This window comes from Ciconia boyciana, chromosome 1, assembly GCF_034638445.1.
Source record: "Ciconia boyciana chromosome 1, ASM3463844v1, whole genome shotgun sequence".
Taxonomy (NCBI): Eukaryota; Metazoa; Chordata; class Aves; order Ciconiiformes; family Ciconiidae; genus Ciconia; species Ciconia boyciana.
The window spans coordinates 115,990,927-116,014,828 of record NC_132934.1 but is presented as its reverse complement, the minus strand read 5'-3'; the positions used below and the strand labels follow the sequence as shown (position 1 = coordinate 116,014,828).

Genomic DNA, 23,902 nt, shown 5'->3' with positions numbered 1-23,902 from the left:
TGTCTTGTAATTCTTAATGCTGGAGAAGAGAGAGAACCAGGCTCTTGCTACTGTCTGTCTGTACACCTGAGCTGCAAAAGCAGGAACTACTGAAACATAACACGGATCATGAAATCCTGACTAATACTGAGAAACAGGTTTACCTTTACAAAATAATTGCCACATTTTATGAAGTATCCAATTAAAGACACTTTATTTTAATCCTTATATTTGAGTATATTAAGTAGCAGAATATGTTACCTTCTTGTGGTCAAAGATCTGAACTTAGTTTAAAAAGCAAACAGTGAAACCCTTTCTGTGTTTGGCTACCACCGGTGACAAACAGGCAAAAAAAAAGGACAGAGTATTGCCCTCAGCAATGATGCCATCTACTTCTTTGCAATGTAAAGATGAGGAATGTATTTAGCCAATTCTGGCCTTTCGTTTGGCCTGCCAGCTTTCTATATTGATGGTAGCTTCCACTTATTTTAAGTCTCAGTAAGGCCCTGCATTTTGAAAAGAAAAAAACTAGTGCTTTAAAAACAACTGAATTTTCATTACATTAAATGATCCATCATACACAGTCTACAGTTCTAAGAAGTGTGACAGAAACCATTCTAGGTATATAGTAAAATCTTTTGGGATTAGACTACTTATGTATGGCATCTGCCTAAACCACTACCAAAGCAATGACATAAAGGAAAGTAGTGCCAAATAATTTCCACAGTTGGAGGAACAAATATAACCTCAGTTTTAGAGAGGGCGATACTATTAAAGCAGTCTTAAATACACAGCTACTGAAGCCAGCTTGAAAACTTAATTTTCATTTCACAGTAAATCTCAAGTATGATTTCTCTCCTACCTTCTCTCCACAACTCAGAATAAAACCAAGAAAACTGTTAAGTTTCTATAAAACAAAGGTTCCAAGAAATTTAGGGGTTTCTTAAGTTTAACTGAAGCAGACAAAAAAATTCTAAAAAAGAACCCCTATGCCTCGGTTTAAGACTTACAACCTTTTCTGATAGAGTTGTTCCAGAAAAATATCTGAAGAGATCTAATACGTAAGCATCTACCACTTCAATATCCTACCAAAAATACTTTATAAGTCTCCCTGAATTAACAGTGATCTTCCATATAAGCCTTTGAACGGTTAAAGTTTCATTTCCCAGATTTTTAAAACATGCAACCACAAAAAAAAAACCCCAAGAGACTCAGAATTAGGTTTTTCTGAATAGGGCCTTAAGAGACAGGGAAGCAAAGAATACACCAGGATGTTCTTACCTCACACTCTTGTTCTCTTGCTGAACAGGATTCACTGTCTCCCTCGGTGTCAGTTTCCGAATCCTCTCCCAAACTTATCACATAATTATACGGACACTGTTCTTGTTGCTGTCCCTGAACATAATCTCCACTGCTTATTTCAGAGCTGTTGGAGCACCCTTCAGTACTAAGGTTGCTTATAAAGGGGCAGTTGACAGAATTCAATGTTGTAAAAGTTCGTTGAGAGCAAGGTTCAGGGCTTTCACTGATCCTTATACCCAGCCACGGACACTCTGATCTTTTCCCCGAATATACTGGCTCCAAGCACTCTTTTGGAACTGCAGGTGGTAAATGTACTTGACAGGCTTCTGTGCTGTAAATATCACTCCAAAACCCTTTTGCTAGATGTTCTGCTACCTCTCTCTCCACACTGCTTCGATCACCAGCTGATGTAATGTTAGTGGCTTCCCTAGTGCACAAATCGACCTTTGAAGGTGCGTCATCTTGACTTTCAATTCTGTCATTCCCAACTCCAGTACCTGATAGAGTTTTTTCAGCTAAGACTGTGTTGGTTTGCATACTACTGAAATTCAAGTTACCATATTGCTCACAAGTATGTAAAAAAGACACAGAATTGAGTCCATGAGGTGCAGCAGAGTTTTGGGGGAAAGCAGCAAGATCCATTTTCTCCACAGGACACGACACATTCTGAGTCACAGAATCTCTCTTTGACTCTTCCTTCTTCTCAATGCCTTCCTCCCCTTCTTCCATTTTTACCTGAGTCTCTTCACATTTTGAGACCAGCTGCATAGGTACACACTCCTGAGCTTTTTGTATGCCATCATTATCAGATATTTCCTTCTCAAGAAAAGTTGCAATTGGTGGCACCTGAATGTCTTTAATACTGGAATTGGACTCTGAAGTATGAACTTTGTCATTTCCAAAAGCTTTCTGGAATTTTCTATACTTTGGGCATTGGGAAGATAAGCTGGAAACACCACCCCTTTCTAAATGTACAGGATCACATGTTTGATTGGCGTTATCTTGGAGAGCAGGCGATGATTTAGCATTTTCTTCATCTTTACAGAGCTTTGTGTCAGGAGTTTGACTATATTCCTTTTCTAAAAGTTCTTCTGCTTCATCATCTATTTCTAGGTCTCCATCATCCACATTGCCAATTTTAGGGTTTGTTTTCTGACAACGCTGTGTACAACACTTCTTCCTAGGACATTCCTGCTGATCCGATTTAAAGTCCAAAAATTTGAATTTGAGAAACTGAAAGCAAGACTCTTCAATGTTGTGTACACCCAAAAATTCAGCACATTTGCAAACTTCAGACACATTGTCTTTATTTAAAATAAGTTTAGCTGTGTATGCAAACTGAAGCAAAGGACTAAATCCTTTAAGTGTTACCTATTTAAAAAAAAAAAAAAGGAAAGAAAAAAAATTAGTATGGCCAATATGGGTTTAAATAGAGAAACACACAGAACCCAAATTTACCTGCGAGCAAACCACACCAGCAGGACAGAGTACAAGACAAAAGCAGCAGATTTGTTCCACAGAGAAAACCTGGCTACACTGATTCTGAAACAAATCTTCTGATACAATTTATCCTGGACATTTTGTGGCAATTATCTTCTTCACTGCGATCAATCTCTTAATAAAATGTTCTGACAATACAGTACTAACAAGTGAAAAATATTGCCATACACTGAAAACCAGTAACTGGATTCCAACTTTACAAAGATACCTTTCAAACCCAAGTTATACATGAATTACTCCAGAATAAGATCAAAATGCTGCTGGTATTTAATTGTTCCTTTAAAGAGCAATTACTGTTATTTGCTCAGTCTTATGCATCATCGATATAAAAAAGTTTGAAAAAGTGGAGTTAGACCACACAGGATTATTTATTACTATAGCCATCTACTCCTTTCTTCCTCCCACAAATGAAAACAATTGTACCCAAAAACTGTACACCAAAACCAATTATTCTCAGTTTAAAGCCTCTTTGGAGTAGGTAGTTTTAATTGAACATTTCCATCATTATCATCTCAGTTTTTACCACAGAACAGTTGCTTAACAGGGAATCCAGAGGTAAACAAAAACTGTATTGTTACAAACTGAACAAGATCATCTTTACGCATGAAAAAGTTACTAAGGGATCAGGCAGAAAGCTGTAAATAGATCACCATACTACAAATTACATTATGCTTCCTTTAGCCTTTCCCTGCAAGTGAAGGATAAAGCAATATGTCCATTATTACTACTCAAACTCAAGGCCACATTCTGCTCCCCTCCTTTAATGAAATGAACAGGACTTTATGCTGAATAAAGTGGTACATTAATGGATTAACTATACTGAATTCTTCTGCCAGCAAGATAATTAACTATACATGCAATTCAATTTAGGAATCAGTTGAGAGTTTGTTTTGTTTGCTTTTTTAATGGTTGTTTGGCATTTTTGTTAAAGAACACATAAACAACACATGAAAGGAAGTTGAAGAGATCTGCACAGAGACAGTTCAGCAAAACTGCCTGTAAACTCTTACAACTTATCTAAAGAATTCTTAAAATAGCATTTGAAATATGCTCTGGAGAAAAAACTACTGATTACATGACCACATTAATTCATACTTAATAATGTGGGGAAAGGGAGTGTAAAAGACAGTTTATCCATAAACTGGCAAGAAGTCTTCAAACTTAGTATAGTCAGTAAATCGTTAAAGTGGGTTTACAAACAAGTGACATTCATACATGAAACTGAACAAAACAAATACAATTGTATTTCAAAACTGTACCTTATTTCTATATAAGGTAGAAACTTATGGCTAAAAACTGGAAGGATCGAGAGGGGGAAAAAAAACACTCTGTACTCCTTTCATTTTCTCTTACACATTTCTAGCTGGCTATCCTCAAACAAGACAGAAGGATAGAAAGACTCTTGGTCTGACTGACCTAGAAAAGCAACTCTTGCAGCAGCCATTTATTTAATTTTATTTGTGCTGAAAATCTAACTCCGAGTAAAAACACTGGTAGAAAAACAACACAGAGCCTACACCAAGATGTCAGTAGTTAGTCTTTACAATATAATATATATGAAGTACTTTAATTCCAAAAATATTTTGGTATCTCAGATTGTGGACTGGTGTCTTTCATTTTAAACTTCAAATACTTTGGATGATTAAAAAGGTTAAAAAAATGTTAAAAAATCAAGTCAAACCATGTGATCAGTGTTTGCCTCTCTTAAATATGCAGCTTCATAAACTGACTCATTTCAAAATATTTAGCAGTTCCCAGAAGAGAAGCTCGAGTTGCTGAGTCTTAAAATGCTTTTACCAAGTAAGTGATCCAATCAAATGATTAAAAGATGAGATTCACTGTTAGTATTTTTGCCTGTTGCTTCAGCAGATTCAGTTCTTATATCAGTAATACTAAATTACATTAAGAGTCTGCGTAAGTCTACATTGTAGTAAGTGTCAGGATTATGATGTTCCTCCATTTTCTTTACAAACTCTGGTCCCTTCTAACTCAGGTTTATTTCATGGGTTCATTGGAACACTGTTGCTTTGCGCCAGAGACTATTTTTCCCCTCTCCGACTCTGATGTACATTTCTTATTCTTCCAATATCCTATTTTTTCCGTCATCCCAAAGCAAAATTCTCTCTTCAATGTCAGAAGTTTTACATGCCACTGATATCCCTCTTTTACTCCAAAACACGGCTTTCTGTTCCCCAGCATCCTACTTCCCTTCCACATCAGCTCCCACCATTACTTTTCTTTTAATCTGAGACATGTTCAGGCTATCAACATATTAAGCGACTAGGAAAAAAAGCATAAGAAGAAATGAACACACACACAGAGTAAGAAGATCGAGTAAAACTGACATAGTCATATTACGCTGTAACGTAATTTTGTAACAGATTCATTGATCAATAGAGAATAGCAAAGACCACTGAAGCTCTTTAAAGAAACCACTCGATCCCTTTTAGTTTTCTGTTTTCTATAAAGTCAGAAAGATTCTGGTAACAGAGAATCCTTGTGCTTATCTCAGTATGTTACAAAGCCAGTGAGGTAGCTACTTTACTGAAGTACAGGCTTTCTGAATATATCGTCTCTGAGTTAGCACTCAACTCAGTCTTGTACATCAACAAGTCTATAATGTAATCTCCAATGTCACTATAAATATTCATTGATGTGCACCTTTCCTCCAACTTGAATGATTCTAGTTGAGTTGCCAACAAATTGCATATTATTTCTGACCCCCAAAGCTGATTACCATGAACTACCTCCCAGAAAGCCATTCATTATTTATGAACCAAGCCTTCAGATTGTGCCCAATGGTAACAGTAATCAGAGCACTTGGAGGCTCTTCACTTTTCATCTACAAGCACAGCATTTCATATAAAAATACAGTCACTTGCTTGCCTCATGCCTCAACTAAATACCAACTGGAATCTCTAAATGTCTTGGACGATCCAGATACATAATAATAATTTTTCTTTCCTATGGATGTCAGGTTCTGGCTCATTCCCACTGAATGCCTTTAAATTCAATCAGATTTAAGAATATGTATTTTAGGGGTAAAAAAAGAAAGCAAGTAATTGCAATATATTTTCTCAGTCTTAAAAGTAATAAAACACAGTAGAAAAAAAATCAAGCTGCTAACAATCAGTGGGTAAAAAAGATGGGGAACTGAGCAGAAGAAAATTCTTAAAAACAGTAGGCAGCAAGCAAGGAATATAAGCATGGCTGTATTACTCAAACATACAAAACCAAATCTTAATGACACTGATTTAAAGGTATTATCATTTTAAGCTTTAATTTGTTTATTTATTACTCCAAAGGTATTCTCTTTTCATGTAGGAGGACTAGTTCTGCAACACCTCTAACATTTAAGGCCTGTTTTTTGACAAACTTACATGCTTTGAATCAGGTGCACAATTTTAAAAGTAATATATACTTAATTGAAGAGATCTCCCCTCTACATTCCCCAAGACAGCACTCACATCTTCAGTCTGTGACACACACTCTGATCTGTCTAGCCTTTACCTCAACCAATGGCAGCTTTACAACTTAGAAATTCCTTGCCCTCAGTTCTTAATTCTCTTACCTTAACTTCTCAGTTAAGCACAAGCCTATTGTAAAACAGAATCGAACAAAACAGATTAGAAGCACTGGCAGGTAAAATACAGAAGGGAGTGACACTCACCTCTTCCGGTAAAGTGATGATAAGATCAGCATCCACCTGGCCCACAATTCTTGAAAGGAAGTAATTGCTGCAAGCTGCAAGCACAGCTTTGTGAGCCCGAAATCGCTGATCTTCCACTAAAATAGTAACATCACAAAGAATATCTTGCTTTCTCTGATCATCAAGACTGAGAAGTACATTGGTACTGTGTACTGAAGATTCATATGCAAAAACAACACTATTCTTCTCACTTAGAGACATTCTGTATCACAAATGGTAGTGTAAGTCTCAGTGGAAAGCATGCTTCTATTCTTCAAATCTGGAGGAAGAAAAAAGTTGTACACGTGAAAGTCATATCCAACAGGAACCTACTGATACTAAAACATAATAAGCAAACGTTAAACATGCATTGCCTGATCTAATTCTTTAAGACTAAGATTAATACTCAGTATGTCATACATGTTAATACATAAATACATGCTTAGGAGCATTTGAAGTATCCAAACTTTAATATGTACATCTTAAAATATTTCTTTAGTAGTTTCATAGACTGAAAAAGGGAACAATTTTTCATGTGACTTCAGTGATAAAGAACAGATTTTTTCCTCAGCACGTGATTAAGAGTCATAACTTTACCATTTAACCTAAAAATTATTTAAGCTTTCTTTTTAGTTATCAGTATATTCTGACTCCAACACTATGAAAATGTAAAGAGAAATACAAAACATGCATTAAGCCAAAATTCACCAAAATACTATGTAAGGTACTTCTGTTTACTGATTCACCCAGCACAGACTAAAATTTGTGTTCTATCTTCTTTCAAAAGTAGTTTGCCTGCTAAACCAATCAGGCATTGGCAAAATACTTTCATTTTCTCTCTAGTAGGTTGATGTTTTGTTTTTAAAGCAGATTAGTTCTCCTATTTTCTACCTGCCTTAATTGTCTAATGCAGCCTTTTTTTTCCCCTCTCCTGCTCATCACTATTTGAATTGTCATGCTTGTTAAAAGTTTGCTTTCCTAATCGATCACTATGATTCAGATCACCTGGGAATAGAATCCCTTTTGTGACAAAGCATCGAAGTTCTGAAATAACAGTATTTATTGGACAATAAACAACAGCAAAACTTATCTGATATTTAAAACCTTGAAATAAACTTATACATAACTGTCCCGACGCTATTCCTCAACTCCTAGTATTTGCAAAAAACCTCCAAAAAACTAGGAAGAAGTCAGCCCTCCGAGAGAGTGCAAAGTTTAACAGCATTTCCAAGTCTGATCTTTACACAGTATTTCTAAATTCCTATCTTCTTTGGATTGAGCCTTTCTTCCAGCTAAAAAAAAGTCTAATAAGAAGCATCCTCACATCTAAAGCTCGATGAAGAAACCACGTAACCAGATTTGGAACTGTCCTGCAAGGAAAATATGATATTAGTAGGGAAAGTGTTACCTTAACAAACCAAGCATTTAGATTACACTGGCCTATTCTACCCAAGAGTTCCTGTAACTAAACACAGTTGCTGAGACTCACTTCAGCTGACACAGGACTACCCAATCATTATATTGCTCAACAGAGGTTGTTATAATACGCCGGCTCCCAGCAACAATAAAACTGTAGCCAATGCAAATCTTCAGTTTTCAAATATGGGAAACTTTCACAATGTGGGGAAGGAGGAGGGCATGGCCATTTTTAAACACAGCGGGGAAAAAAAACCAACCACCCTGCCAGCTCTACTCCTGGTTACTCACTACTCAAGTTATTTTCATGGCATACAGGCGTTCTTAGTGATCTTTTGAACAGGAAGAGAGAAGAAAAAGACCCACATTTCCAGTGGCAGTAGTAGCACAGTACCAGTCTGGACTCTGGTAAAGTGCAGAGCATCAGCATTATCTGCCCTTCCCACTCCCTCATGGAACACTGTACACTCAACTTCACAGTCAACTTTACCAACAAAATATACAGATCATAACTTGGCAAAGACAAAGAAAGTAAGTCTGTTTTGGGACATTTGCTTAAATATACAAGATTTTGTTCTGTGAAAATAAAAGTTCTGAGGAAAAAAAAAGTTACACAAATCAGAGTTTTCCCACTAAGCAATAGCTATACCATGCACTGTTAATCCTAAAGGGCTTATTTTTGGAAGCAAAAAAACCAGTTTAAACATTTTCACACACCTGATGACAAAACCATAGAGATCTGTTTACTTAGGAAATATTTAATTTCCAATCAATTTAAGTGAGAATTATGAAATAATTCCTTGTGAAACAGTTATTCATTAAATTATATTCTTATAACAGCTTATGAAAAGTAAGCAGTGCAATATAAACCACGTATTCCTAATTTGTTTGCTTTATATCCTTAACTTACCATATTCCTCAAATATTACAGCACATGCAGTTTAACAAAGTATGACTCCGTATTTGCTACCAGAAGCTCTAAAAAAAAAATTCATCAAAAAGGAATGGAGGACAAAATGGAAGACTAAATCCAGGGTGGTGGGGAGCCCAGGTAAGTATTAAAGATAAGGATCCCAAAGTGTTACTTGGGGTAAACACCTAGGCAAAACTCACGAGGGAGACTATAGTTACAGACAGGCCTTTAAAGGTTCTTTTTTCTTTCTCCTTTTGAAGTCCCGAGTTCTCCCAGCCCTCAGAGAGACAAGCCATGTATCATATATGCTGCTCTTGGGTTTCCCCTTATAAAATAATCAGTTCCAATATCCAGTTCAGCTCATTACACTTTCACAGCATGGAAGGCTAAAAGGAACAGTAGCGTGTGTGTGTGTGTGCATGCGCACACAGAGGACAGTCACCCCTTGTTTTCACTTGATCTCCACAAGGCACACAACGTGCTTTCAAAACAGTGTGCAGCCCACTTGAAGCACTGATAGTGAGCTTCCAATGTTGTTGCTGCCAAAAAAAATTAGGTTTCAAAATTGAAACACTACCTTCTGTTTCTTGAGAAATGAAAATAAATATTCAATTTGAGCATAACTCACTTTAACACTTTACTTTGACAGAATGTTGTACTTTGTAATGTGAAGATTTCATCAGCCAGCTTATATCCCCACTATTTTTAAACAGGATGCAAGGGGGTTTTTTTTGAGGTATCCAAAATACAAAATGCAGCATTTCATTAAGCATTTCAAAATTTAAAAGAACCTTTAAAAAAACCAAACAAGCCACCACACACACCACACACAAACACTAAAAATTTCTGTCACTCTTCTTTGTAAAATCTAATTACTGTCATACATAATAAAGAGAGAAATCAAAAGGAAAAGAACCAGAAGACTGAAAATGCTGGTGAAAACAAAAGGCAAACAGGAAAGGGAAAATGTAACCACTGTAAAAAGCTGCAACACTTTAGAGAAGTACCAACAGAGGTCAAGCTTGTGAATGTCTTAATTCTGTTTTGCAGTTGTGTAATAAAGGCATGGCACCACATTTATGATAGTATTTATCATGACAGCCAACGAGATTTTCCACAGCAGCGTGTAAGTACAAAATACACTTGCCCAGAAGTAGATTTGTTATATACATATACACAACAACAAGACAACTTACTGTTGCACCAAAGAGAAAAAGAACGTCTCTTCTGTAAACTGTTTCATTTTTCTTCTATTTTAACTATTCTCCTGGAGCACTCAGAAATTCTTAAAATTAATTTCATTTATGGATGGGCAAAGAGGGGAAAAGGTGTGAAGTGGAGAAAGCAATTCAGTGGTGCTTTTTAAAGAAGCTTTATAACTTACAAGCTCATGCTGCAACTGTCCTACAAGGACAGACTCTTCTAGGCTTTCTTCCTCTCAGTACAGGTATCAATTTTACATAATTTAATTTTCTACAAATATTGTCTACCAGATTTCCCCCCCCCCCCCCCAGACAATTCAAATGAAAGCAGCAACAAATTACTAAAGAGAAGGAAAAAGGACACTACAAACAATGATAACACAAATTATTTCCTTGGAAACCAGACTAAAACTCCTATTCTACCATGCTATTTTTATTTTAAAATTAACACTTAAGTAAGGAAAACTAAAAGCAGGCACAGATAACTTGTAAAAGTATTCCAAAAGTCAGTAGATGACTGTATATTTAAATCACTGTTCACTAAGTCAGTGTCAACAAACAAACAGCCACGTGACTGAATGCAAAAGATGCTAAGAAACAAAAACATGCAAGAATATTCTTTTAAGATATTTGATACAGCAGTTACCATCAAAAATAAGGAGAGTCCAAAAGATCTTCCAAAACTTAAAACAGTCCTTACAATGCAGGTTGAAAGGAAACAACATGAAAACTCACTAACTACAAATCCTCAGTTCATGGAAGAAAACTAGTACTGTTAGTACAAAAGCATTCCTCAAATTCCTCTCACCTGAAATTCTGCACACCTAATAACCTCATAGTCTTGGGGGCAGGCGGAAGGAGAGAATGTATATAAATACACATGTTCATATAAAAACTACATAAAGGAACACTTGCAGCTGAATGAATCAAGTTCTGTTTTGAAAACACAACCAAGCATGCTACTATGAAGTTTCCATTCTTTATCAGACAGTGATTTTGAGATAAAAAAAATGTTTTGCCTAAGGGCAAAAATATTTTCTCCTAAATACTAGCTATAAAACTTTATTCTGTTTTATCAAAGTGAAGTAACTCCAACTTTTATTTTCTCCCTACTAGCATATGATTCAATAGGAAAACTGTGCGTAACAGGTATCTGTAAAATTACTGTATCTTCAGTACATTTAGACATCTCTACTTTTAATTGACTAGATACATACATATTTATTTTCAAGGAACATATAAAATACTTATTATCTTAATGAAAATAGCACTGCATCAACATTTTAAAAAGGAATATACATTTATTTAAGGACACAGTGTAGAGATCAGAGCACGATGCCCATCAAGACTCATTGGCAAATACAGATCTCATCCAAGACTCATTTTTCTCATGCATTTAAAGTTATTCATAGCTTATATTATTAACATGGAGGTAATTGCAAAGTATAGCAAGTGTAAGGTACTTTAAAATTAGACTGCAGGTTTGTTCATCTGATTGCTTACAATTGGTAGCAATTACTGCTCTAACTCCTAGTTGACTGCAGAATAAAAGAAGTTCGTTAAATGATCCTCTACTTCCTTCCCCCACCATCTCTGCTTTAAAGAGTCACTTGGTGTAGATCTTTAGGAAAACCATAAAGTCTCCCCATTTGATACTTTAAAAAAAAAATAATATAGAGAGATATATATGTATATTCCAAAGATGATAATCATTATGGCTGGGACCAGGTAAAGCTATAAGGAACTGTTGTTGCTAAGTTACAGAAGGAAAATAATAATAGATAATATTACCTTGGAATAGATAGCATAAGAGTAGGAACATATTACCAGGATAAAACTCAGTGTGATGTATTTCTTATCCATACACATATAAATCTGGCACAAGGTAGATTAACTTTCATGCTCAGCAGCACCACCGCAACATGTCTGCACTCAATATCCTGTGGTCAACAAGAAAAGTGTTATGCGAGAGGTGAAGGAAGCTTTGAAGCATCAAGTTGTCACTGAAGCTGACAAAAGCATGCAGAGAAAACAGCTTACCTCCATACATTTATGACAGGGCAAAAGAACTGCTTGATGTTTAAGTATGTCTCTGAAAATTCAGACAATTACACAGTCCTGGAAAGAGTTTTGTATTGCATTTCACAAAAAAACATATATACTTTTGAATAATATATGTGAATATAAATATATTTTATATAATATATACACACATATATATTAATAATAATAAAATCAGTAAATGCCTTTTACAATAGATCTTCCCAGCAAACCACTCCTAAAAGTCAGGATTCGACACAGTACCACTTTCTCAAGTACTAATGCTGAGGAGTGATTTTCCCCATTAGGCAAAGGACAGCAAAACACACACTGTATGTATACTGACATAGAACACTCAATATGAGCATTTGCCTTTTTTTGTGTTGTTGAGCCCAAACTTCACAATTTGCCATAATGATTAAGTCCTTTGTGGTTGCAAAAAGCTGATAACAAACAGAAATCCCATTCAAAGGGGAAAGTTATAAGGCTAACCAGAAGCAAGAGCAATAAGATGCAGATGTTAAGACAACATTCAAAACCTTAGAACAATAAGGCAACTGTACCGCTCATCAGCTCACTGCAAATATTAACATCAGCAGCAATTATCCCAAATCATTGCCACTTATCCAGATGCCCACTGGACAACTACCAAAGAATTTCAGCTTTTCTGTAGAGAATTTCTAAAACATGAATGCTCTGCCCAAAATATTTTATTAATAATGAATGCCAAACATACAGGCTCAAAAATCAACCAAACTGACTAAACAAATAAAACACACTATTATTCAATGCAGTGAATTAACAGTAAAAACTTCTTTACACTTTAAAGTAAGACTTAAACAGAGTATCTTGCATTTTGCATCAATGTTAGAAAATACCCCCAAATGCCATATAGTTTACAACTGAGCTTTTCAGTAACTTGGAAAAACAGTCAGATAACACCAATTCTGTATGCTTATAGCTGGTTTATTTTATACTTGCATCATTCTTTCTGAACAAAGACGACAAAAATAACAGCTGGAGGTGTCTCTGCCTGCCTCTGACAGCTGCCAGGAGCTTTACCACAGAATAACGTAGAACAGTAAGACAGCTAACAGAGAGGTAAATTCAGTGTCCTTTAGTTTATACTCAAACACCACAAAACCTGAAAAGGGCGAGATTTCAACATACAAAGGGGTATGCTTTACAGCTAAAGAGAGTGTTTTGAACGTCAGACCAGCTGACACTGGAAGGATCCACTGGTGGCGTTAGAAGATAATTCACAACTAGAAAAAATGAATGAGTCACAGAAATGAGCTCCATAGGCTCTGAGACTCTTTAAGGCAAACAGCCAAAGAATACTAAAACAGCTCTTAAAAACTGAGATACAGGTTAGAAAGTGCAAATCGCTATCATTTCTGCTTCTGTTTACATTATGATACACCTATGATTCACGTACACATTTACCAAAATACTTTTTGAACATTCTGAGTTTGAATGTTTCAAGTGTCCTTAAAAATACTAAATCAGAGCACAGAAATCTGTGGAAATCAATAATGGTCATGCCTTTACTGCTTAGAAGGCTTGCACTTTCAGGAAAGACATAGCTGATTTGCCAAACTTAGAATCTAAACTCTTGGTGGTAAATCTACAGACCTGGAAAAGAAAATCCAGTATCTAATGGTCACCAAGATACAATGGGAACTCACAGGCATTTGGATTCAAGAGAGTCTAGCATCCAAACCTAATGATTGTGAAAGACTCACTGTCAAATGAAACACAGGACTGTGCTTTGTTACCATCACCTGTAAGACACTTAATAGCAAGTGGGGCAATAAACCAGCACAAACTGACATGTGGTTCTTTTGTCTTAAGCTCTACTGACATAGCAAAGGTACTAACAAGAGCCAAGCAAAGATACATGAGCTACAGGAGTTACATCCTATGAAGTCAGTGCTTTCTTTTAAAAAGCAACAGCCTCTTCCTTATCTTCCATCAGTCAATAAATCCATTTCAGATATTCCTAAAAAGAGCAGCTAACCTTTTATTCCTAGACTCAGATATCAATTATGTGGCTCTACCATCACAATCAACTCAGTCTACAGGTATGGGGTTTTTTTCCTGACCTTCAGCTACCATAAATTTCCTGTAAATGATCCAGCCCAAAAGTTACCCAATTTACTAAAAAAGTAAACAAAACCCTGTTCCTTAGTCTTTACTTACTTAGTGAACAACCATCTGCTAATACCATACTGGATATCAATCCTCTGTAGTAATCACAGTAACTCTCACTTGTACACGGTAAAGTTCTTGAAATAAGAGAACGTACAGAGTGAAGCTCCCCTCCAGTAGCTGCAGAACCCAGGTGGGACGCCTTTGCTGTCACTGCTGAGCTGGTTGAACTTGGACATCCAGATGCAATTTCAGTTGTGATCACCATCACGATAAAACTAGCAAGATTAATTTATCACCTAGCAGACAATAAAGGTCTGCTCAGCTATCACCATGCTTTTAACTATCTTAGTTAACTCTCTTAGAAAACTTTAAATTCCTGAACAGTTGGAAAAAAGGCATTGTAGATCCCCAAAAAATAGCTTGGAAAAAACCAAACTCTGGGTGCTATTCCTGAATCCTATGCTGATCTATTGAGTGACTTCCAGCAGGTCACTTATCTCCCTCAGTTCCCTTAGGGTAGACATTTACACTTACTTTATCCTACAAAAAAAAAAAATCTGTCATCCATAGATGTAAAGTACAAGGGGACAACTGTAATTTACTACTGCTAAAACAAGACAGTTTGGATAAGAGACAGTTTATTCAAAATACATTGCAAAGGCTTTTTTGGAAAGTTTTATATCTATGTCCTTGCCCCCAGCTACCTCTCCTTTTAAGGAAATAAGGTTACGTTACAGATGAATGCCTACAGCGGTTAATAGCTGCTGATTCATGTTATGCTGACAAGGAATGAACAAGCATTTTAGTGTTCATGTTTATTGCTTCTCCATCTTTAGTTCAAAAAGACTTTAAAAGAAAAAAGTTATTTTTAAAAAAGGCAAAAAGTAAGCTTTGCTTCAAAGAACAATGCTTTCTCCTCTAAAAAAAGTAGGTGTCATCTTCAGATTATTAGCACATTCATAATTGAAATTCTAGATTGCATTATTTGTTAGTCTAAACACCTGGATGACATTGTTCACAGCTTAATTACATAAATGAGCTTCTTAAAAATTATTAGGTTGTATTTCTGCAACATAATTCTTACCACAGCATTTGGACTCTTGTCAAGTCACAAGCAAGAATTAAAAAGAATCACGGGAAGTCTGGCAAGTTTTAAGTCTGTGCTGAGAGTCTTAATTTGTTTTCCAGGTTTTAAGCCTGAATATTCACTTTTTTAATATTTGCAAGCTATATGAGAACTCAGGGCAGGGGGGGAGGACTGATACTGTGTAATCATAGAAATTTCCACAGAGCAGAGGTTTGAATACTTTCCCTCAGAAGATGATATAAAGCAGTCCATATCAAAGCCAGAAAAAACCGTTTGTAATTTGCAGTTTAACATTATTTTACACAACACTAATTGTTTACTTTTTGGATCAGGGATAAAAATCATATTGTGGGATTTGGTTTGTTTCAGTGCTAAAAAATTAAATAGAACTGAAGGGATTTCAGACTCTTTTGCAGCAAAATCTCACCACTTATAATCCTTCAATTCTGCTGGTATTCAGACAGTTACTCTGGGAAGTTAACAACAATGCAGACTTCCTAAAGGCATGGTACACCTAAAGAAAAAAAAAAACCAAAACACCCAACAAAAAAACTCCACAAACACAACACCCCAAAAAATACTAGTAGAAATTGTGGAGGTTTTTTTAAAGTAAGAACTAGTTTAGATAATAAAATATTCACTTAGGATAAGGGCTAAACTGGCATAATGCAAAGCCTGCACAACTAACATCTACTGTCAACTCTTGCCTTTACTTAAAGGACAAATACCTTTGCATTTATAGCTACGTATTCTACTCCTTGCCACAGTTAAACAAACCACATCAATTATTTTGTTTTCATGACTGTCAGAATCCATTCACAAGTATGTATGTCAAAATATTTATAATGCATACTAAATTAACCATCTGTGGTTCTAACGTATCTTAATCTAAATTAGAAGGACACAAGAACCTCAAAGAGCTGAGAAGCAAATATATTGGCAAGTCAAAGAAAATACTTTTTGGAAATTATCTTCATAATCTTGTTTCTGGCATTAGCTTTTTAACTGCGATTTGTTTCCACAACTGTTCTTCATAGTATGTGAAACTGAAAGAAAATTCTACGAATATTTTAGACATAAATCAGAAAGAACCTCAGAAACATTTCTAAGAAAATAGAAAAGCATAGGTTCATCAGAATTGGCAATATTTATATAATAAGGAAAAAAAGATGCAGAAGACCAGACTTCAGATGATAATTCTAGTAAAGACCTCCACCAAATCACACAAAGCTGTGTTTCAGTTTTCCCATCAGGAAACTGTAGATCATTTCCTATCTCACATACGATGTTAAAAAGACATGGCCCTACTAGCTGACACGTAAGTATTTTTGAGATAGTACCATAGAAAATAGCGACCTTAAAAGAAGTGTAAACAGGGATAGAAAACGCTATCTATTTACTTATCAAAGTAGTAGTTAATGGGCCAAGACTGGAATCCAAACAAACACCTACAAACATTATCTTGACAGTTCAAATGAAGTCATTCACAAAAAAATTATCTCAACATGATTCTAAAGACTAACTGAATATCCCTTAAGATGCAGGCTCTCATTTAAAGGCATTCTGACTGACTGATACCCTAGGCTACCTCTTCCACTCTCCCATGTATGTCTAATGATTAAACTCAATTTATTTGTATTTCACCAATGCTTCTAAAGTCAATTTGCCCTTCATAGTGCACTTCCCCCTCCTTTCTAAACCTTCAGTAGCTGACCGGTCAGTTGAGTCTTACTCTGACCCGCTAACTCACATTTATACAAAATACTAAGGTTTCCCTTTGTATTATTTAACAAGAACAAAGCTCCCCTCCAGCCTGAAAGAAGCCTTAACTGTAAAATACAACATACTGCTGGAGATGGAGTTACTTTTGTGATACAGCCTATGATTTATTACAGCAAAGTGAGCCTTTCTATTACTTTTTTCCCCTCTCCACGCTGCTAACCTCTGAACTGGAGGTGGGGGGCAGGGAAAGCTGCAGGTGGGTCCTCATACGTTATCCCCACTGTGGTCTTACTAGGCTGAATTCACACAACTTAATGGTTGTTTCAGCAGTTATTTTTTGCTTGCTTAAGGTTTTGTTCCTAGCCACATTTGCATCAACTAACATGTTACCTATGGTTTAACTAAGGATTGCATATAAACAGGACTCATGCTATAAATACCACAAAGGTTTTTTCTACCCCTAAAACCTCCCCCATGAAACTTTCAGTGGTTGAATTCTAAGGGACAAGTAAAATGCCAGCACTCAGACACAAACACAAATCCTTTGACTAACCTACCATTCCTCCCCCTCACACCAGCATGCACGGTGCAGGGAGAAAGACATCTCTACAATTAAAAGGAAATCTATGAAGAATCTATATGAACACCTCATCTTATAAAACTCGGAAGGGGGGGTGGAGGGGTGTTGTGGGAATAACATGACAAGGAGACTTGTTGAGCTGTGTTTCCCTAAACCATAGGGCAAAGTTATCCGGGACTCATACAACTCATGGAAAAAGACATCTCTATTCTATGCCCAATGAGAGTGCCACCTGATCCAAATAATTAGACAGAGTATGTTTTTTAACACTAGACAATTCTTATATTAATGTGAAATTACTACTGCTCAAAATATCTTTAGCATAAGGATTTTAGAACCTATTAAAAGCAAATAAATACTTAGCACACCAAGATCTTCCACATTTTTTAGTCTAAAACATGCAAAAATACAGTAGATAGAATTTAAACCTCCACTTTAGCATTTTGATTAGAATCAGGAGTGTGCTAGCAAAGCAAACTTCCCAAACATCCCACTTAACTGTGCTTTCATTCACTTCGCAAGATAGGACCTGGACAACAAGAGTAGGTTCTTTTTAGACTAAATTAATCTGGAAAATGTACTCTGAAAGTACATCTAAAGTCCAAATACTAAAGGATTCAGCAGTTAGCTTGAAGGAAGCCCTTCTGAAAAGCATTCAACGTGGATATTCTGTTTTCAGCGACAACTGTTTCTCTGCAAATCTGCCACTTTTGGGCCTCACTATTTGCTAACATACACACAGATTTACTCGCACGTGTTAGGGCATCCAAGAGTAATTATGCCATTTAAGTCACCTTTAAAGTTAAACTCATAAACCACAAAATAAAATTTGGAATATCTTAGTTGCTTTAATTTGGACTCACCGTGTTTGACAGGAATATACTCTTTCCTTTTCTCTTCAGTGTGGCATAACAAGATTAAAGAACTGACCCTATTACTAGAGTATTCAGAGTGCTGTATAACCTTAATTTACAGTGTGTTTCTGGATTGCAATTATTCCATTACTGCAGTCAAATATGTTTTTCACACACAAAGTGCCTTCCTGAAGTGCCTCAAATTAACATGTCTGTCAAAAGTTACTGCATGATGAAACTGTATATACAGTTATCTTTACCTTTATTGCTAGAACATCTGCTTTTTCTTTTTTTATTCAACAAACATTTAGAGGGCCCAGTTGTATATGAATTCGGGATTACTGTTATATTACCATACTAAAATGGAGAATGTAAATATAGTTTGACAGAAAAGCAGGTGACGATTCTTTTATAACTACTACATTTTCAGCATGCCCCAAAGCATGCCAAGTATCTCACTGTACAGAACAAGACAGACAGGATTTGGATCTCGTTGTTTACGGTCTAAAATAAATCCTCCCCAGCTCCCACAGAGGGTAACAAACACTGAACACACCAGTTGCACGTTTCACCCAGGCAAAGCGGGGTTACCGCCGGATTTCCAGCAGGGCTGAGCTGCCCCTTTCGCACAAGGCCAGGGACGGCGGCGTGGGAGAGTCACGCCTGTGTCACCGGAGCGCCCAGGCACATGGGCACCCGCGGAAACCGGGGACGAGACGCTGAGTAACGACTGACTGCCCAACCCCGCGCGGCGCTGGGCACAGGCCTCGAGGGAAGGAGGGGAATACCTGAAGCACGGCACCGAGAAGAGGGAGCCGGCGGCCGCCCAGTGCCCAGCGCTGACAGGGCGCCTCCGCCCCCGCCCTGAGCAGGCCTGGCGCCCCCGCCAGCGCCGCAGCTCCCCCGCGGGACCCCGCCGCCCTCGCAGCCCTCGCACGGGGTCCGACCGCGCCCGCCCCCGCCGCGGCGGGACGGGCCACTACGCCGGCCGCAGAGCAGGCGGGGGGGGTGGGGGGGGGGGTAAGCAGGGGGCCGGCTGACTAACACCGCCCCTGTGAACGTGCCTCAGCCTCCTCCACCCCCACGCCCACGCCCGAACGGTGCTGCCCTCGCCCACCACCACCCCTTCAGCCCAACGGGCACCGGACGGGCGAGCGGGCGCGCGCGCCCGCTCCCAACGGCGGCCGGTTCGACTCAGCTCGGCTCGGCTCGGCTCACCTCAATGCCTGCCGCCGCTCACCCGCGGGCCGGTCGGCCGGAGGGCAGCGCCGTCACCGCCTCGCCCCCTTCCTCCTCCCGCTCCCTCGGGCTCGCCTGCTCCTGGCACAGGCTGCGGCCCGACTGCGGCGCGAGCGGTCAGGTGACTCCCAACAACATTACCCGCCCGCCGCCCCTGCCCCCCGCCCCCTCCCCCCCGCGCACACACCCCGCCCGCTGATTGGACGCGGCGCTCCCCGCCGACGCGCAGACGCCCACACTGCTGCGCAGTGCGCATGCGCGCCGCCGTCGGCACCCTGCCGGTAGCCGCTCCCCGGGGCAGCGCCGGGCCCTGCCGCCCGCCGCCGGCACTGCCGGGAGCCTCCCCGCTCGCTGGGGCAGCTGGAAAAGCTGTGGTAGCCGCGGGGGCTGGCTTGGGCGCTGGGCGGGCCCTTCGTCGCCTCTCTGAGGGGAAGGGGCTCTGCGGGCGGGAAGCCGTAGGTGCCCCCAAAGGGCAGCCGTTGCTGGCTGGAAAGTGCCGGTGGCCGTGCCGGTTCCGCAGCCGGGCAGTCGTCTCCTCGTCTGTTGTCTGAGGGGGGGACGTGACGAGGCGGGACGGGCTTCTTGTGTTTTACTGGTGTAGAACTCTTACTCTTTTAGAAATGCAGCGCGAGGCCTGTGCTGGGAAGTGCCACCAATTAACGGGCTTGACCAGTAATGTGATTAGTGACACTCTTGTGCCAGGAAATGTTAAACTAGCATTTTGTAAAGGTACCATCATGAGGGATTTTTTGCTGGTATAACTTACTGACTTGCTGGGCTTATGTCGTGTGGTCTAAAATGCTTTCTGGAAGCTCCAGCTGTGTTGATGCAAGGGTGGTTTGCTGGAAGCGTCCTGCTGACAGACCTTGTCCTCGTCTGGGTCTGGTTTGTCAGACAGCTATCAAGCTCTGTGCTGCACTATGTAAGAGGAGATAAGATGTCAAGTAAGGCAAAAAAATACTGCAGAGCAAATTGTGGTGGAGAGAGAGGCTTCAGCTAGCAGCAGACACACCAGTGCTAGAACTGAAAATGGTGTGTTGCTACTGTTGAGCTAGTATCCCTATTGAAAGGCAGACTGGGATGTCCAGTGCTATGTGCATGTAGCTTGCATACTGTTTTCAGGTCCCGACAAGTATTTTGTGTGATGCCATCTACATGTACAAATTCAGTCTCAGATAGCTAAGAGGATGTCTTAGAAACTGCTGCTGTGTGTTACCCTGTCCAGGACCAGAGAATTTCCAGTACTTCTAGGCTCTGGTAGATACTTGCAACTTAGAGTAGCAAACTTAGCAACTTAGAGTAGCAGAAAGGTCTTTCCTTCCGCTAAAAATAGCCAGAGGGCAGCTTGTTCTCCCCAGTATCATCTTGAAGGCAATGTAAAGGGAAACTGATTGAAAGATGGAAAAAACCTCTCCTCTTTTATATATTAAATGGGAAAAAAAATCTCTGTTGGCCAGATCAGAGTGGGGTAGACTCCATGTACCTGTTTATTCAAGGACACCACTGAAGGCAACCTCCTTCCAGAAGCTGCACATCCTGAATAAAACATTAATGATGTCAAAAGATGCACTGCCAAGAATACTAATGGGAATTTCACTGTTATGAAATTTTAGCAAAGTTTAACAATCTTATTTACATTTGAATTATAAGATTGCATTTATGCCTCATAAAGTAAATTAAAGCAGATAAGAAATACACTATCTGTCTTACACTGTATTCAAGTGTCACATAACTTTCTCGAGCTGTTTTTACAGTAGACATTCTAAACTTCATTTTAGCCTTCTGGAGAATTTTTGGGGAAGGTATGAGCAGAGATCTTACTGGTAATCTTTAGTAATGATAGGTGTGTATAAAAGGGGAGGGAGTTCCCCTCATGTTGCATGTAATGACTGACCTTGCATAATTCAGAAACAGATGAAACCATGGGGAAAAATGCTTATGTTTGAAAAGCATAGAGTGTCATTCTTAAAAACATACTTTTATATATTATTTTACTCCTACGTATATTAATACTCTTTTCTACAGTGTTGTAATGCTATTACAATGGTAATGCTAATGAAATTATTATTTTATTTACTTTCAGTGGCAAGCCAGTTAGAAATTAGACAGGTAGGAGGTCTGAGGGATCTAGAACTGATTACACCCGCCCAGTGAACCAGTTTCATTTTCACAGCCAACTAGAAAGGAACTTTTCAATAGCTTTCTTCAAAAGTCATTATACCAGATTAAAACTGATAACAGACAGGAAATCCCTGCTGCTTTATTAATTTCTTTGCTAGCTGAAAGGAGAGTTCTGAATGGGATTTCTTTTTAAGTGAGGAGTGGCTGCATTTCACAGACAGACTTCACTTTTCCTTGGATCATTTCTAAGTCCTTTAGTCTCAGTTTTGTAAGGTGCATTTTGTTAGTATTTCTTGGCTCTATTTCTTTAATCAGACATCTTCGTTAGCACCCAAAATAAAAATGACAACCCGAAGCACTGTAAAAGCAGATGTGCAGCCATACCCCAAGTAGCAGTTCCCGATTACTTACTCAAGGGTTCCCAGTTCCTCCAGGCTCTGAGAATTCATAGTACTTACTCTGAAAATTGTGCATGCAGATGGAAAAGTCTGAGAAATAAAAGCTGTCTCTTCCTCTATTGACAACATTCGAGATAGATGTTAACACCTTGTATAGATTTGCACCAGGTGAAAGTCAGTCTGTCTTTTTGTTATGCCTGCTGTAGGCCTGGCACATAAACTGTAGCCGTCTTCCAAAGTAACACACCTTTCATTTTACTTTTACGTGTGCCTGAATTCTTAGAGTCTTTATTGTGGGCTAATACAGCTGACTAGCAGTTGTCTTTTGTAACTGACAATCATACAAAATAAATAAAAGCAACATCAATACAGTAAACAAATCTACTGTGTGGGCTGTACATGAGATTAGTCAAGCAATGCTTTCTCTGAAAGGCCTGCAGCAAACAGGATTTTATACCCATATGATCATCCATGCTAACAGCTGGGACAAAAATGTTGCACCTATGCCACACTGGAGCTAATGAAGCAAAGAGGGTATCAAATCAAAAGCGGTGCTGAAAGAGTACGAAGAACAACAGCAGTGTAAAGGATGGGACCAGGCAAGGAATGGAAGATTCAAAAATAATTGCTGGATTAAGAGCAAATGGGAATACTCAGTTACTAATTTCAAAATACATATGCATGTGGTCTTTGCTTGTTCATTTTGCACACTGATCTTGGGAACATTCTCTGAAGGAGGTACAATGCCTTTGAGGTGAGAAGAATCCCCCACTAGGAGGAAGGATTGCTTCTCCACTCCCTCCTTTTCCTTGGGAATTCTCTGACAAATCTGTTCACGTGTATTTCTGCTAAAGGATATCCAGTACTTCCTAAATCAAAATAACCCCTCAGACAGTTCTCTTCGTATGTAACACAACTGTTATTCCTGTGTTTATACAACTCCCGTATTTTGATGAAGCAAGAAATTATTGGTGGCCCCAATTTGCTAAATACAGCTGTATTATAAAATGAACATCTGAGATGTTTTTAATCTCACACAGGATTCAGCAAAATCACACATCGTGGAGGGAGGATGTGGTTCTCTCTGCCATTCGTATGAGGAGTGTATTGAACAAAATTCTGAGGCTTTCAGTTTTGACAGAGGTTAATATAGATTTTCCTTCAACGACTGTTCGATAACTGCATTTCACCTCATTAAGAAGGCAGCATTTAATTATTTTTAGTTATTAGTTGGTCAATATATTCCCAAGTACAACCAGAGTTTCAGTACAAAATAACATAAGCAATTTGTTGGCAAATAAATTTAAGGACAGCTATTTGATAATGATATCCAAATAGTACCATTTTGCTTGAGATTTTGGTACTAACAGTTCTTAATGTATTCTGAATCTAAGTTTCTACAGTTGCTCTTTATGTTTTCTATGACTTGTAGTTTTCATGCTGTTACGCATATTGGTAATTCCCAGTCCGCTGGTACTCAGATGTGAAGAAAGCAGCTTTTAGACAACTTTTAGATGGTAAAAATTGAGTTGCAGAAATACAGGATGTTCTCAGTGTTTAAGCATAAGCAGAAAACTTAAAATACCTGCGACTGGTTTTTTTTATTTTCTGGTCTTACACTTAAGATTTTTGTGGGGAAGGGAGGGGAACAGAAGAGAGAAGAAATAAATCAAAACAAAAAGAAATAAATCAAAACAAAAGGAGCTC

General features: G+C 38.5%; 1 protein-coding gene across 8 annotated transcripts in view; it reads right to left on the bottom strand.

The window, feature by feature from the left end:
* The window catches only part of BACH1 (BTB domain and CNC homolog 1), a 28,896-nt gene extending 9,104 nt beyond the window's left edge, over window positions 1–19,792 (bottom strand). For 2 of the 8 annotated variants that reach the window (XR_012039566.1, XM_072845008.1), the window contains exons 1-3: window positions 19,656–19,792; window positions 6,452–6,749; window positions 1,261–2,652 (exon numbers count right to left, since the gene is read on the bottom strand). Coding sequence is in view for 7 of the 8 variants with exons in the window: in XM_072845008.1 (XP_072701109.1) it covers window positions 1,261–2,652; window positions 6,452–6,691 (1,632 nt within the window). In the remaining variant the exon portion in view is untranslated. Of the gene's footprint in view, window positions 1–1,260; window positions 2,653–6,451; window positions 6,750–7,793; window positions 7,840–8,795; window positions 8,864–11,791; window positions 11,941–14,348; window positions 14,833–19,655 lie in introns of those variants that run through there. The other 6 variants (XM_072845025.1, XM_072845032.1, XM_072845053.1 and 3 more) reach the window with 6 other exon arrangements.
* Window positions 19,793–23,902: the final 4,110 nt, after the last annotated feature.